The sequence below is a fragment of the Diabrotica virgifera genome, chromosome 1 (assembly GCF_917563875.1).
Source record: "Diabrotica virgifera virgifera chromosome 1, PGI_DIABVI_V3a".
Lineage (NCBI taxonomy): Eukaryota > Metazoa > Arthropoda > Insecta > Coleoptera > Chrysomelidae > Diabrotica > Diabrotica virgifera.
Window position 1 is genome coordinate 11608931 of NC_065443.1, and position 17073 is coordinate 11626003.

Consider the following 17073-nt stretch of genomic DNA (forward strand, 5'->3'; position numbering starts at 1 on the left):
AACCTACATTTCATTAGCTGCAACTCTGCTTCTACTGGATCTGCAGACCTCACGCATTTTTTTTCATTTTTTTAAGCTATATTTTTACTAGGAATATTTTTTTCGCTAAAATACTTACTTTTTGCGTTATCTCCGAAAAACCGCCCAAAAACATTTTTTTTTTTGTTAAAAATGAACACATTCACTCGCAAATAACTCGAAAAGTATTGACTTTGTAAAAAAAATCTATAGAACAAAAGTTACTTAGAATTAGTCATTTTATCCAATTCCGGACTTATTTTGAACGTATATTTTTTCACCCCCGAGAAAAAAAATTTCACATCGTATTTTCCAATTTTTGTAAAATGGAGGGGATGTAGAATTGTAAACATTTTCTTATATAATAATAGACAATTTCAACTACCTATTCCCAAATTTTCATCCTTTCTTTATTTTTTTGGAGGTTTTCGTAAAATTTTGCGTTCCCTGATAGGGCTATTATAACGAATTTAATATTTAAAATGCATATAAAGAACTTAAAAACAAAAGTACGAAGGAGATGACCTGTTTAATTCTTATAATAGTCTTGTGGTTATTTCGATAGCATGCCAATACCAACCTTATACCTTTGAATTAAACTAAACAATTGTTTGAACTCAGGCCTCTAACTACTACTAGTGACTTCAGCCTTGATATCATCCATGCGGATGTCGCTGGGTCTGTACATCGACATAATACTTTCGGGAACGCTGGGATGCTGTGACTCTCGATGCCTTCGCAGGTCCACTTTCCTCTGGAACGCTTTTTCGCACAGCCCGCAGGAAAATGGCTTGTAGCCGGTGTGTTTGCGCATGTGCGTGATGAGGTTAGACGATTGGCTGAACGCTTTCGAACATACGACGCACTTGTGGGGCTTCTCGCCTGCAACAAAAAGGATTTAATTAGGATTTTAGGGGTTTCCATAGGGGTGGAGTATGAGAAGGGTCGTTTACATCTCTCCGAGTGTAGTGTTTCGTTCTAGTCAAACATTTTTTTACAGGAGTTTACTCCGGATCATGTAACTCAAGGAGTTAAGTAGATAAGATCGTTAATAAAAATAGTAAAATGGTGGTTTTTTTGTAAATGCATTGCGTAAAAGGTCCGATTTTGATAAATTGCATGAAATGAATGTTTATTAGTAATCAATTGGCCTTTGGTTATAGGCCTGGATCCCGCGTACCAAAAAAAGGTGATTAATAGCAAGCTGGAAATTTGTTAATAATAGCTTAACGGTGTCTAGTCGGACAAACTTTGATGTACGGGAACACTGGAACCGGGAAAGCTTTAATTGTGGAATAGTTTAAAAGTTCGGAACGTCAGATTACGAAAACGTCCCATGTGTTTTGTCGGACGGAACATCCAATTGATTTCTTACACTTTCATTAAACTCTCATGCAAAAATCAGACTGCTATTACTAACTAACATGATTCCTGTCATTTGACATGTTCTTCGTGTTCCACTAATTAAAATTCCCAGTTGGTGATAAACACCAGTCTGATTTTTGCATGAAGTTTAATGAAATGGTAACAAATCAATTGGAAGTTCTGTCCGACAAAATACATGGACGATGGACGTTTTCGTAGTCTGACCTTCCAAATTTTTAACCTGTTCCACAATTAAAACTTTATCTGTTCCAGTGTTCCCATATATCAAAGTTTGTCCGACTAGACGCCGTTAAGCTATTAACAAATTTTCAGCTTGCTATTAATCAACTTTTTTTTGGTACGCGGGATCCAGGTCTATTATTGCGGTAAAGTTTTTTTTATGTTGTATGCCTGAGTAGAATAGTCAAAAACATGTACGGAAACAGAAATATTACGATTAAAATACAGTGAGACAGAACAAAAACAAGCAAGTATTAAAACAACGTATTACCAGCGGATATAGACGCATATACTACCATACTTTTAAGTAAATTTTTTGGTATCTGCTGCACGAGAATATTTTACTAGTAGTAGGGGGATGAGCTGTTAACTGTAACTCCGGTGCTTGTTTATGGATATCGACGTTTCTTTTTTTAATTCATTTAATTGTTGTTTATTTTTTTTTCAATTTTTTTTTTATTTTTTTTAGTAATATTTCAGGTAATTTTTATTGTAAAACATAAATATTTATGATTAATATATACTTATTCAATAAACTTTTAAATGATTTATTGATAATATATTTCATGAAAAAGGAAAACAAATTATCCTATTCAATTATTTCTAAAAATAGTATCGGTTTATGCATTGCTTTTAAAATAAAACATCTCTAATAAACTAGGTTTTATTTAACGATTGCTAATCTCTAAGTGAAACAACAAAATGTAAAAACAATATATATTTAAAAAAAATTCAGGACGCGTTTCGACCTCTCTATAATCATCAGATTTATAAAATAGGAGAAGTTAAATGGAGTCAAATCTAAATAAAAGTAGAAAAGTGGCTGGGTTGCCAACGCCATAGGGAACCACCAAAGGACAACAATTACTGTAGAAATAAACAGAATAGAGCGTTATTAAAAATTCAAGAAAAATTCAAAATGTACTCCTATGGGTACCATTTTGCTTTTCAAAATGGGAAGACCACAAAAGAAGTGGGTAGATAATATAAGAGCAGTAGCAGGCAAACAGTGGATTCGATTAGCACAAGATAGAAAAATATAGAAGCAATTGGGAAATACACATTACATTCAGGACTGGATAAAAAAAGAATGTGTGTGTACTTTGTACGCACGTAAGAAGATATTCTTCTATTATATAATAGGTAATTTAAACGAAGTAAATATACTTAAAAGGTTATTTGTACTTATTTTATTTAAAAATCAAACTAACTTTCTTATCTACCACTTTCAAAAAAGAAGAATATCTTCAAAAATTATATAATAATATACTTACAATCATAAAATCTATAAAAAAATAAAAAATAATAACTTGCTTGGGGCTTGAACCCACTTCACGTCTACCGCGCCGTACAAAAGTTGACGCCATTTCAAACTGCACCAAACTCTCGTATACGTCATGTGGGAATATACACAAACTAAACGTTTACACCATAAATTTATATGAATTTAATAAAATTATTAGTTTGATTTTTATCGAAATAAAATACAACAAAATATAGAGTAAGAAAACAATATATGAGATGAAGATTTGTAGAAAGTTTGTTCGTAATCAGATTATGTAAATTAAAGCATTGGCTACTAATAGGCATTATTTTGTTTACATTTTCCAAATAGATAGGTATTGAAACTATTAGGTATTTCCAACTGAAACATTTAGAATTACGTACCTGCGGCTTTTCAAAACTATTTAAAAGTCACTATAATTATAAATTTGATTTTATTTCTGTCCACACATCAATAAAAACTAATATTGTACAATATTTTTGTTTACCGATAACCTCCATATTGAACAATTATTGACAGATCATTTCAAAATTTCAACACCCAATCAGAGCCCGTATAACAACTAATACCATACTGTCGGTGTGCGCATGCGCGGGGATCAATCAAATTTTACCCTCAATCGATTCGCCGCTAAAGAAGAATATCTTCAAAAATGGTTGACGAAAAGAAAAAGAGAATTTGGTATGCTCACTTAAAATGAATTTACAAAACAGTCATCAGACCAATAATGACATACGCGGAAGAAATACGACCCGACACAGAGATGACAAAAAGATTGCTCGAAATAGCGGAGATGAAAACCCTTCGAAAAATCGATGGTAAGACTCTATGGGACAGAGCTAGAAGTACAGATATACGACGGAGGTGCAAGTTGTATAACATTAATAACTGGGTAAGAAACAGAAGAATATAATGGAATGACCACATGAGCCGAATGACAACAAATAGAGTAGTAAGGACAGCGAGAGACGGTTCCCCAATAGGAAGACGATCAGTGGGAAGTCCACGAAAATGATGGAACGACTAGAGGCACATTGAAAAAACAGACAGTGTCATGTCTATACAAAAAGAAGAAAAAGACTTAAGATGCAATAAAATCAGCGAGAAATCAGAAAAATCTCATGTTTTCTTAAAAATGTAGTTTCAAAAAACTACATTTCTTTTGTTTGTCAAACAAAACAAATAAACAATTTGGTGAATAGGGGAAGGGGGGTATGATGGGGTAGCTAAGGAAAATAACAAAAATACAACATAATTACTACGTTTATTATTATTACTAATTGATGGCACGTTACGTCATTAATCTAAATATGATTTGGTACAATCTTTGGAAAATCAACCTATCACATTTTTCAACAATTAGCCATTAATAAGAACATTATGAAAAACCATCTTGCCCCATACTATGGGGTATGATGGGGTAATGGAATTGGGGCATGATGGTGATGCTAATTAATTCTCACAAAACAAACAAAAATGTGTATTTGCTCCAGATCTTCATTGTCCACCCTAGCACAAGCATTGTGAGCTCAACATCCACAGATCTGGCAGCCTACCCAGGGTTCTGACGATGTCACTTTATCTATGGCTGTTTTCATAGCATCTCTCGCCCACTTTCCTCTTTTTGTTTTTTTTTCTTGTAAGTACGTACCATGGTATTATCTAAAATAATGATCCAATGTTATTTATTAAGAAATTTAAATTAACCCAGACTTACCACCAATGTCCCATCATACCCCGCACCCAATACCCCATCTTGCCTCAAAAGGTAACTTTGAACAAAAAAAAATTCACTAATTAAATGTTTAACGTATTCACACAAACAATATGCCATTATCAAAATAAGAATACTAGTAAACAACGATAAAAAAGACATTAATGAGGTGATCATAATTACTTTAAAATAACGATGGTTGTCCTTGCACAAAATTAGATCAACGGGGCGCTAAAACAGTTTTCCGTTTGTAAACAAAAAACGCGTGCACTCTCATTCACGGTTTCCCTTACAGGGACCGTTAGTCGAATGACTCTTCCTATTGAGTTACTGCATGCTATTCACCAACGTGTAGTTTCTTGTTTGTGTGCGGTACCCCGTCTTACCTCGAGACCCCGTCATGCCCCCCATTCCCCTATACCATAACCTTGAAGTGCTTTTTTCAATTTTCAGTTTTTACTTCATTGAGTATTTTTCCTATATCCAATATAATCTTTAGATACAAACATTTAATCAACTTGAATATATATAAAGTTATTAATAATAGAAGCACCTCATTCATTAAAATCCAACCATCAAGACGCCACCGGCCATTTGTATCATTCAAATGATTGTGACCTTTACCCCTTCATTTCTTCATTTCCTCTGCTACCGCACTTTCAATAAGTGATATCATAATTCGATCTGTTGGTAACAAACGAGAAGTAATTACAGTGAGACATCCATTGTTTGCAATATACATTAAAACAGAGTGTTCATCATTTAGAACAAATAACAAGTAGGCAACGGCGTCATAAATAATGCAGAGGGAGGGAGAACAACAGGGCAATTACGGAATTATCCGTTTGATTAAAAATGATAGACTGTATGGTCTGATGTAACGTAGATACAACTCGGTTACACTGTTTTCTACTAAAATATATTAGCAATTCCCCTAAGGGATCAACCGTGGCCTGACTGGCTGACTGGACGATCGCGATGGGCGAACGTCATAGACCAGGAAGGGTAAATCAGGATGAGTTCATTATTAAATTGCATAAGGCAAAACGAACTGTTATACAGTTCAATAGACAATATGTAGAATACTAAGGAAAGACAGCAGTATGTTTAATTCGATATTATTTTACTTATAGTCCAAGTAATGAAGCTTGAAATAGGACAAAACCTCGCAATTTTTACAGAATAGATCGATTTGCTTGAAAATTTGAAAATAAGTAGTGGATAGTCCAAGGATCAAAATCTATATGATGCCGAAAGGCGCTTTTACCAAGGGGGTGGTTGGCACCCCCTATTGGGGGTGGAAATTTTTTATTATATTTTGACCGCAAAAGTTGGTAAAAACGTTCATTCTAAGCAAAAAATGTTCTATACATTTTTTTGATAAAATTAATAGTTTTTGATTTATTCGCTATCGAAAGTGTTAGTATTATATCGAAAAATCAATGTTTTTAATCAGTTTTCTACTAATAACTCCAAAAGTTTTCGTTTTATCAAAACAACCTTCCTAACAAAAATGTACTATTTGAAAAAATAAACAAAACCGTGTTTTTTAATTTTCTTTAAGACCAACAGTAATCAAGATATACTTTATTATATGTTAGCTCTCCTTTGTCAAATGTTAAATATTGTAGTTTCAAAGTCAAAAGACGGGAAAAATATGCATTTTTCGAGAATAGCTTGTTAAAACTAATTTAAAGAATTTAAAAATATCTATCTCTAGAAATAGAAAAGAAGTCTCTGGCTCAAAAATTAAGTGACTTATAATGAAAAGAATGTCAGTCCCTATTTTTTTTCAGCGCAAAAGTGGTCGGAAGCAACCTCGTAATCACCACCCTAATTAAAACTAGTCATTGACTTTATTTGGTCTTATTTATTTATGTATTATTAATAGGTTAGAGAAGTTTGACGGACTTAGAATGATTCGTTTTAAAAAAATTAAGTTAACAGCGATTAACGAATTTTTGTAGTTTGGAAAAAATGGCCTTTTCTTCTGAATAGAAAGATTAGCATCAGAGATATGAAAAAATGTGTAAATATTAAATTGTAACTAATTTAATGCTCAAGAATTTGGTATGAAAAAAATTTTTCTATGACAAAAATTAAGTGAGCTGTTGACAATTAAAACTTGTAATAGCATGCAAAAACCACCTTTACCTATAGTATTTTTACTACAAAAACGTTATTACGTAGGTCAAAATTTTTGACGTAAGAGAACTGTCAAAACATTAGAATGTGACTTTTCATTATTGCTATGTTTATTATGACACTGCAATAAGGAAAAGTCACATTCTAATGTTTTGACAGTTCTCTTACGTCAAAAATTTTGACCTACGTAATAACGTTTTTGTAGTAAAAATACTATACCCTTTCAAAGTCACCTCTTTTTGTGACTAAGAATTTTAATAAGATTTAATATTAATAGGCTTGTAGATCTTGTAAAAACCTACACAATTATTTTATACCAAACTTTCTAAGATACAAAATAAAAAAGTTACGGTTAAAAAATCAACATATTTTTTTGAGAAAAAAAAAGGACAAATCCAATTGTAAGCATAATAATGTAAGTTAGCGGTGTTTTCAGTCATTGGCCTTATTCATTCTTCTTTATTTGTGTATTATTAATAGATTCTAGAAGTTTGACTGGCTTAAAATGATTAGTTTTTAAAAAACTGAAGTTAAAAGCGAATAAAGAATTTTTGTAGTTTTGTAAAAAATGCCATTTTCTTCAGAATAGAAAGATTAGCATCAAAGATAAGAAAAAAATGTTTAAATATGAAATTGTAGGTTATTTGATTCTTAAGAACTTGGTGTGAAAAATTTTTTCCTACGACAAAAATTGAGTGAATAGTAAATGAGTATACTATAGAAGAACATTGATTTTTTCCATATAAAACTAACACTTTCGATAGCGAATAAATCGAAAACTACTAGTTTTATCAAAAAAATGTATACAACATTTTTTGCTTAGAATTAATGTTTTTATCAACTTTTGCTGTCAAAATATAATAAAAAATTTCCACCCCGAGATGGGGTGGCAAACACCCCCATAATAAAAACGCCTTTCGGCATCATATAGATTTTGATCCTTGGAACATCCACTACTTATTCTCAAATTTTCAAGCAAATCGATCCATTCTGTAAAAATTGAGGGGTGAAAAGCTTCGGTTCCTGGACTATTAGTAGATAGCCAGACTTCGCTTCAGGGTACACCACAGGCGGTTCTTCTTCTTCTTTAGCCCTTTTCTATATTTCTATCCAATTTTGGACATTGGCCTTCCCCAAATCTTTCCATATCTCTCTGTCCTTGGCTGCGCTTGTCCAGTGAATTCCTGCAGCTTTTACAATATCGTCTTTCCATCGCTTCTAAGGTCTTCCTCTTCCTCTTCTTCCTGTCCACTGTCTCCAGTTTTGTATTTCACCATTCCATCTTGTATCTTCCTGTCTCGCATTGTGGACCGCAAATCTCCACTTTAACCCTGTTATATGTTCAGTTACATTGTTTACTTTTGTTTTCTCTTTTATCCATTTGTTTAATTTTCTGAGTTGCAGTTTTATTCCCAATATGCATCTTACCATTTTTCTCTGAGGTATTTATATTTTGTTTATTGAGCCATACGTCCATGTCCATGACATACGTCAATTGTCCATGTTTCTGAGCCATACGTCAGAAGAGAAAGAATGCTCTGGGCCCTGATTCTAATTTCGACTGAAAACAAGTCGCAATCAATATGGCGACGTTGAAATTCGACTGTGCGGGCCATGTGGATTTTAGTTGAACTAACGAAATGATGTCATAAAATAGCGACTTATCGAAATTAATAGCGACTCCAAAAAAGTGGTTGATATTATAATTTCGAGTCGAAATTATTGCTACACGGACATGAATGAATGGCCGAAAGCGAGGTTAGGTTTAGTTTAGGAAATGTGTTTTGTTTGTTTCTTGCAAGGAAAAGGTATTAGTCGTACTATGGCTGGGTTTTATGGAAATTTGCTGGCTTTGGAGGAATTAGATAGAATAGTATTAAATTAGAAATATAATAATTGAGAATGTTCGTGAACTATCAACTCAATGAAAGATGTAAGGTAATAATCCGGGAAAATTAGTATAAAACAAGGAAAATTTTGTACCAGCTATTTTATTACTGGACCTCTGGACATGTAGAAATAAAATCTTAAGATTTCATATATTAGTAATATAGCTATGCAAAGTCCGCGAAAGTGTGCTATTTGGTTTATAAACAAATTAGCGCTCCGAAATCATTTTTCCATTATTGCTCTGTAACTCAGAAGATTTTAACGTTAAACAAAAAACACTCACATAAAAATTCACTGTAATTTAATTCTGCACATAGATATTTTTTTTCGATTTCCTTCGACGGAAATTTTCCTCGGAAAATTCGGGGTTTTCAAACAAAATCTTTAATTTTCAACTAAAATTTTAGGGAAGTATTTATTTATCAATAATTAAATAATTTTGTGACATAAATCGTTTTTGTTATGGGTGTCTTGAAGATATGAAAATTTGTATGTACAAAGAGGACCGGAATAAAAAGGTAATGGTTCAAGGATTGAAATCTTGTTGTTTATAACTCTGTCGCAAATGCTGGTCAAATTTGATCGGTTATACCTGGAACCACTCAATTCGATTTACTTTTTCTTTGAAGAAGAAACCGTGCCCTTTTCAACAGCGTTAACTTAATTTAATTTAATCTGATATTTTCTGAGGGGTTCCGTTTTTTTATAAGCCAAAAAATTGTTTCTTTATAACATTCCTGACACCGCTCACATAGTCCAATTTCAATTCTGTGAAGTACGTAGGTATATGTATGTAGACGTAGTGCTTTTTTATACGAAAAGCATAGTTATTCTGGTGTATCATAATCTTTCTGGTTATTGTTTCGACCGAAATTTTTTAACATTTTAATTATTGCTAAACTATTGGTTAAATTGTCGCCGGCCTCCTGATATATAATCTACTATAAAAAATCTTTCATGTCACCAATTTATTCAATTATGGATAAATAATTACTTTCCTAAAATTTTAATTGAAAATTGCAGATTTTTTTTGGGAAAACTTGGATTTTCCGAGTAAAATTTTTGTTGAAGGAAATCGGAAAAAAAGTAACTTGTGCAGAACTAAATTGGGGTGAATTTTTATTTGAGTGTTTTTGGTTTAAAGGACAAATTTTAGGAGTTACAGAGCACTAATTGAAAAAAAAAAAGAAGATTTAGGAGTGCTAATTTGTTTATAAATAAAATAACACACTTTCTGCGGACTTGGCATACCCCATATTACTAATAATGCAATCTTAAGATTCGATTTTAGCAATCAAATAGCTGGTAAATAACTTCTTCCAAGATGACATTTTTTCGATAATATGCCCAGACTATCAACAAACGTTGCGGTGGTTGCATAGCCAATAATTCCAATAAACAGGAGGACCAATCCAAATTCTGAGCAGTGTCAAAATGATAACGTTATCCCCAGTTGGAACTAATATCGAAATGAATAAGAATCGCTATAAATTGCGACTGTCATGGCGGACTCGAAATTAAATTGCTTCATCGAAATGAATTAGAACCAGGGCCCTGATCAAATACACGGGTTTTTAGGTACTGTTGTACCTTTGTGCTTTTTGGTGACTCTGATGACTTTAAAAAGAGGAAACATATTATACCTACCGATGGTTGTGGCCCCTGAATCGAATTAAATCTAAAACTGTCTTTCTTTACCTTAATTTATTCAAATTTGACTACTAAGGATTCAGAATTCTGTTAGATTTTATCTATACAGTGTAACCTCGATAACTCGGATTAATCGGGACCGCGGCCGATCCGGGTCATCGAAAATCCGGGTTAGCCGGAGAATATGGTAAAAATTAATTAAATACGGTATACTCACAGATAAACTCCGTTAGAATTGAAATAACATGAAATATAGATAAATATGCACAGTACCTACACATCTAAATTACTAAAAACACGCAAACACAAACAAACGGAAACGAACAATATACAAGACTGTACTACACCTAATACAGTCACAATCGATGTGATGTTTTTAAGAACAGTGAAAACTAAAGACCATTGTTTGAACAAGAATTTTTAAAAGTCTTTTAGTCACAATGCTGTTTGAAATATAATATAAAAGAATACTACAGACTGTTGTTTCTGCCGGCGCGGCGTGTGCCATGAGTCATTTTTACTATCGTATAGTTCAAATTACACACAAATACACATTATCTCTCAAATATTATATTACATACATTTTTATTTCTGAAATGTTTATCTGATAATTAACTATGTATTTTGATAGGAAATAAGCCTCAATTAAATTGAAAAATAATTTTATTAACATTTCGACGACCAAATTGGGTGTCGTTGTCAAAATACAAAATACTGAAAATCAAAATGTTTATCTGATGAAAATCGGTCCGGGTTAGCCGGACTTCCGGGTTATCGGGGTCCGACTTATCGGGGTTCCACTGTATATGTAAGCGGACAGATGATGAATGCAAATTGTAGATTCTCTCATGTCCGCTATTTATCGGTCTGTTTGCTTTATAAATTGTAAAAACTCAAACAATAGGATGTTATGCTTCTTTTCATGAGCATTTTTCAGTGCGTAACAAATGATAGAAAAAAAGGTAAGTCCGTGATAATATACATTTTAGTGACATGACATTTTAGTTAAATCTGACAGTTGTCACATTTCAATTTGGCATAAAATCAAATCAATTGTGTTTATTGCATTTATAAAATGGTATTTTCTTTGATTTGTATAGATTTGTGGTCTTATAAATTGTACAGCTTATATTCGTAGATATATTATATAATTCGTAATTTTTTTTCGATTATGCGCCATCTATTGACAACTAGAATAAATGTTATAAATGTCACTGACGAAATGTAATCACCGACGTGCGTTTTTTTCTGTCAGTTGCAATTTAATGCGTTAGAAAGAAATCGAAAAACTGTGACGCACTGAAAGAGCCTCATGAGAAACATACCACGTATTCTGCATTCCGACCTAAATGGGAATTTTTTCCTTTTTCTTTTCTGGATCTCTCTGAATGGATCTCTAACATATCCATTTTTCTGGAAAATCCTCTCCGGTTAGGCATCTTTGGAAACAAATTTGGAGGATTTCTAGTAATTTTTTAGGGAAATTTCTCCAGCGTAAAAAATAAAAAAACACTAAAGGACTTCATTTTCATCATTCAGTCAATCGTGTTCATTGCTAGACATAGACCTTCCTGAGGTTTTTTCCAATCTTCTCTACACTAAGTCACATGTAGCCAGTTTCCCATCACTCTTTTCATTTTCACGTCATCGGTCCTTCTAGTTAGTGGTGATCCTTCATTCAATGGTTCGTCTTGTCCATCGTCCATCTTGTCTTCTAACTAAATGCCCTTTCCAGTTCCCAGTGAGCCTTTTTCTCAAAGGCTTATGTCCAGCATTGCACGTTCCATGTTCGTTGTGTGAATTTTTGCGCAAGTTTTAAGTTGTCTGCTCCAGAAGTTTGTACGGGCAAAACATTGGTTATAAACCTTTTGCTTGAGACACATAGGAATTGAACTTGTTAGAATATGGCTTAGCTTGTCAAATGCTATCCATGTCGGGCATATTCGTTTTTGTCAACGATAAAATAGAAAACTTAGGAAACCTATAGATCTTGTCTTCTAACTTAATGCCCTATCCAGTTCCCAGTGAGCCTTTGTCTCAAAGGCTTATGTCCAGCATTGCACGTTCCATGTTCGTTGTGTGAATTTTTGCGTAAGTTTTAAACTATCTGCTCCAGAAATTTGTACGGGCAAAACATTGGTTATAAACTTTTTGCTTGAGACACATAGGAATTGAACTTGTTAGAATATGGCTTAGTTTGTCAGATATACTATCCATGTCGAGCATATTCGTTTTTGTTAAAGATAAAATAGAAAACTTACGAAACCTATAGATACAAGCAATGGAATAAGTAGGTGAAGTAAAAGTCAGACTTACTCTCAATCTTTTGAGATTTCTCAATCTTTTAAAGATTGAGAGTAAGTCTGACTTTTACTTCATTTAAAATGAACTCTCACATGCAACCCATTCAAGATTGGAATAAGTAGGGTTGGAAAATTCTCGAGAATGAATAATCGGAGAATATTCTCGATATGAACCCCATGACGCACTTAAGAATATTGTTGAAGATGAAAAATAGGGTTTTAAAAACCATGATCTTATATACAAAGTTATGAGACGAAACAACAGTGTTCTTTGTATATAAAAAAATACAAAGACAACAGAAAACACAAAATTTCTTTGGTAAAAAAATGAAATTTTCTTCTTAACAGCAAATAATCGATGTGATATGATAAAAGATGAGACCTCAGATTCAGAATCTATTTCTATCATTAGCTCATCCTAGTCATCTACAATCTGCATTTGCATTCAATGCATTCTGCATTCAATGTACTGATGAGTTGTGGGATTTTGTTTTTCACGAGTGGCCAGCTCAGTCATGGATTAGTCTACATCTAACAACTTTAAGTTGTGAGCAATAAAAGTTACCTTACGAGCCAATTCAGCAGTGAACCGGTTTCTTTTAGAGCAGTGGATAAAAAAACCATAAGTACTGAAACTTCTTTCAGTCGCTGCACTGGATGAAGGCATGCTTTATATATCAACTACTATTTTAGTTAATTTTGTTTCGAAGCATGTACCTTTTCACCATATGATTAAGTCTAGTTTTTCAATTGATTTTACAACGTAAGGTTTTCCAAAAAATCCCTCCTTAGACCGATAAAGTGCCAAATCTGCCATTATTTCAGCCGACTCATCACCATATTTTAAAGTTGCTAAATTATCTACAAACTCAGTTTCCTCATCTTGTTCTTCTCTGCTTAAATGAACACCATTCTAAATATTTGCACGTTAATATTGCACCAAAACAATAAATATTGACACTGTAAACACCTTTCCTAGTGGTTCATGGGATTGGCAAAAACAATATAGCTACATATTTTTTAAATTATAATAATTTGACCCGTATCTAGTTTTTATTTTTGTTTCGGTTTTTGAAAATATAGAAAAATTTTGCCGAGAATATACTCGAGAGAATTTTCTGGCCATATTTAACATCACTAGGAATAAGACAGAGGGATTGACTAAGCCATATGCTATTGTCACATGCCATATCTAATCATGGATGAAGTTAAAAGGAGCGTCAATAAAGGAAGAGCATAGAGAATGGAAAACAACAAAATTCAAATTCTCTGTTAGGTAGACAAAATAATTTAACTTGAGGATTTCAATGCAGAAAACTAGAACAGTAGTAATCAGTAAATAACCAATAAGATGTAAAATGGAAACCTATGGAATTAGCATTGAATAAGTAATGGAAATAAAGTAGCTAGGAATTACACTGTTCAGCTATGGAGACGTTGAAAAGAAGTCAGAGATTAAGTGCAAAGAGCAAATAGATTAGCAGGATGCTTTAATAACAATGGCGTAAACGACACATGTGAAATGAAAGAATGAAGAAGGAAATCAAGTATCTATAAGGCCAATATAAGACCAATAATGACATACACATCAGAAGCAAGACCCGATACAGCCAAAAAAAAAGAGAGTGCTGTAAATAGTAGAAATACTCAGATTTATTACAGATAACACACTGAAAGACCATAAAGTAGTGACGAGATTAGAACAAACTGTAATGTACAGGGTATAAACGAGAGGACACTGAATGGAAAAAAGTAGAAGCAGAAAACTTGCAGGTTTTCGTAAATTAAAGAGTTCATAGAAGAAATCTTCTTTTAACTTCTGAGTAAAAGTTACTTGATACAGATACAGTTTTCCTTTATAACGAAGGACATCTTTGAACAGTTTTATACGAGAAGTGGCACAACCATTGAAGCTTAAAAAGTGACTTTTTGCTTGGTCTATAACTCAATTTCAATTATGAAGGGTTGACTTTGCATTTTTCGTATCGTTTTGTTTTCTTGTTACCTGCAAATGGTCTGTTGTGTTTAGTTTAAATATGAAACATAACACGCAGATAAGGAATCATAATATTTAGGGGAGTTATATGAATGTGGACTATAGAATTTGGCAGACATATTAATTAGTTTTTGTCATAACGAATACATTACTAGTGAATTCTTATAATTTTTAATTCAAATGAATTATCCTGTTATATTATTAAAAAGTGGATACGCGCTGAAATTTAATTTTTTTTTAGATTATTAGAAGATAGCGATAGTTATAAATGTTATAATCATGTTATATACATACATTAGATATTATGTTTAACAGTTTATTCTATACAGAATAAGGACAATACAAATAAACAAGGCCTCAGTCATATCCGGATGTTTGAGAAATGTAGTCTGGAATAACCCATTTTTGAGAATGGACAGCAAAGTTAGAATTTATAAAACTTGCATCAGACCTGTTATGACCTGTGATATTGAATCAAAAGACGACACCAATAAAACCAAAAGCACGCTACAAACAGCCGAGATGAAGACACTAAGAGCAATAGCAGGGAAGACAAGAGGGATAGAATACGAAACAACATCATCAGGCAATAATGTGGCGTGCAAGATGTAGTAAGATGGGGCAGGCAAAGACGAAGAGAATGGTTTAGTCATGTAAAAAGAATGAAGGAGGACAGACTACCAAGAATTGCGCTAGAAGGGAAACCAGCTGGCAAACGTCCGCCGGGAAGACCACCAAAATGATGGAGAGATAGCTGGCAGTCTACCTTTAAACAAATACTTCAACGTCGGAATTAACAGATCGACAGATCTACAACAAGTATAAGAAGAAGAAGAAGAAGTTTATTTGTACAAGTTAATACCTACAGCTTATTCAGATTTAAGGTATACGGCCCTCGTTCTTTCTAATGAGAAAATTCAGACTTCCACACAAAAACTTCCAGATACCTACGGTATTCTGTGGTTGTAGTTCTGGTGAGGTTATTTTCTTGTTATTAGGCCCTAAGTAACGAGGTAGGTATCTCCCAAAAATTTACTGCGCATCTGAATGTTGAGATCAGTATAGATTTCTGTAGGACGTTAGAGATTTTCATTAAGAAGTAGGTAGCTGTTGTGGTCTGTGGAAAATGACGTGGAATTGACTGATTCGGAGTCTACTGCACACTCTCACGGACAGTCGCGATGTTTTCTTAAGATCTTGCGATTTGTCGACGTACAGGTGTTAACTGATTGTTTATTGAACTAATGGACTGAAAAAGCAGTCTAAATTTATCTCAAATGCTTCGTTACCCTCACAGACAATGTTTAATGAGACGTGATTAAGTATTATGACTTATGTACCTCATATGGGTCAAGCAATGGTTTTGACCATCGCGATTATTTGGTAAGTACTTAGCACTATAACAGACTTGTGTCCATCAGAACCAGATTCGTCACTAGCTTATTTAAACATGTTTTTCTACTAATTATAGGACTGAAATATCTTGCACTTACAACACTTGCACAACGTAAACAAACTGGTGGCAATACAAATTACCAATTTTACCAGTCTTTTGAGTCTGTAATTCATTTCATTGTCCACCTCTTTATGAATATCCATATAAAATTCAAAATTTATCCTTTTATCAAGTCCCCTTAATCGTTTTTGTTGAACCATCAAGCCATCAGTGCGCATAATTTACCGCTGGTAGGTATCCCGTCTCTCGTGACTTATAAATTAAGTAATTTAAGCAAATTGATGTTGCTCCTCGTATTTGTATGCAATGGCGGTACATCGCAGTCGATAAGATACCGGCCACGGCCACGTCGTTACAGACACATTCTCTGTAAAAATAAGAGGGCACAAGAGGTTGGAACCGATGCGAAACGGACCACTTGATTGATAGTTGGACGTAAAATGAATCATAAATCTGGCGGTGAATCGATGTCGACCACCACGGACACAAGCATACAAGATGATTCGAGTATACTCTTCAGACACCTGAATATCATCAAAATCAGCACTAACAAGACAACATTGGTCAGCCTAAAATATTTATTTCATAATACAATTATGAAATTTATTGATTTAGTCCTGTCGCCAGGGGGGGTACAACGGCCTTCTTAATTCAGATGGACTTACCCAAGTTTTTTTTATGTATTTTTACCCGTAGAACACGAATTTTTTGGGTAACAGTTGATCCGGATGTCGATAAGATTGTTATAAACAAAGAAGTTGAGGAATTACATAACAGCGATTTCTCGCAAAACAAAACATTTTTTTGTATTTTTTGGGTCATTCTAACCAAAAAATGTTCCTACAAGTTTTTTCGTAGGATGCATAGTTTTCCAGATAAACGCGGTTGAACTTTCAAAAAATGGAAAAATTGCAATTTTTGAACCCGAATAACGTTTGAATAAAAAATAAAATAGCAATTCTGCTTACCGCCTTTAAAAGTTTAAGTCAAATTATATCTGTTTTGAATATT

General features: G+C 33.3%; 1 protein-coding gene across 1 annotated transcript in view; it reads right to left on the reverse strand.

The window, feature by feature from the left end:
• Positions 1-283: 283 nt before the first annotated feature.
• LOC114326438 (zinc finger protein 271-like) overlaps positions 284-17073 on the reverse strand; it is a 168446-nt gene continuing 151656 nt past the window's right edge. The window contains exon 6 of the mRNA XM_028274849.2: positions 284-900. Within this exon, the coding sequence (XP_028130650.1) occupies positions 644-900 (257 nt within the window). The 3' untranslated portion in view covers positions 284-643. The remainder of the gene's footprint in view (positions 901-17073) is intronic.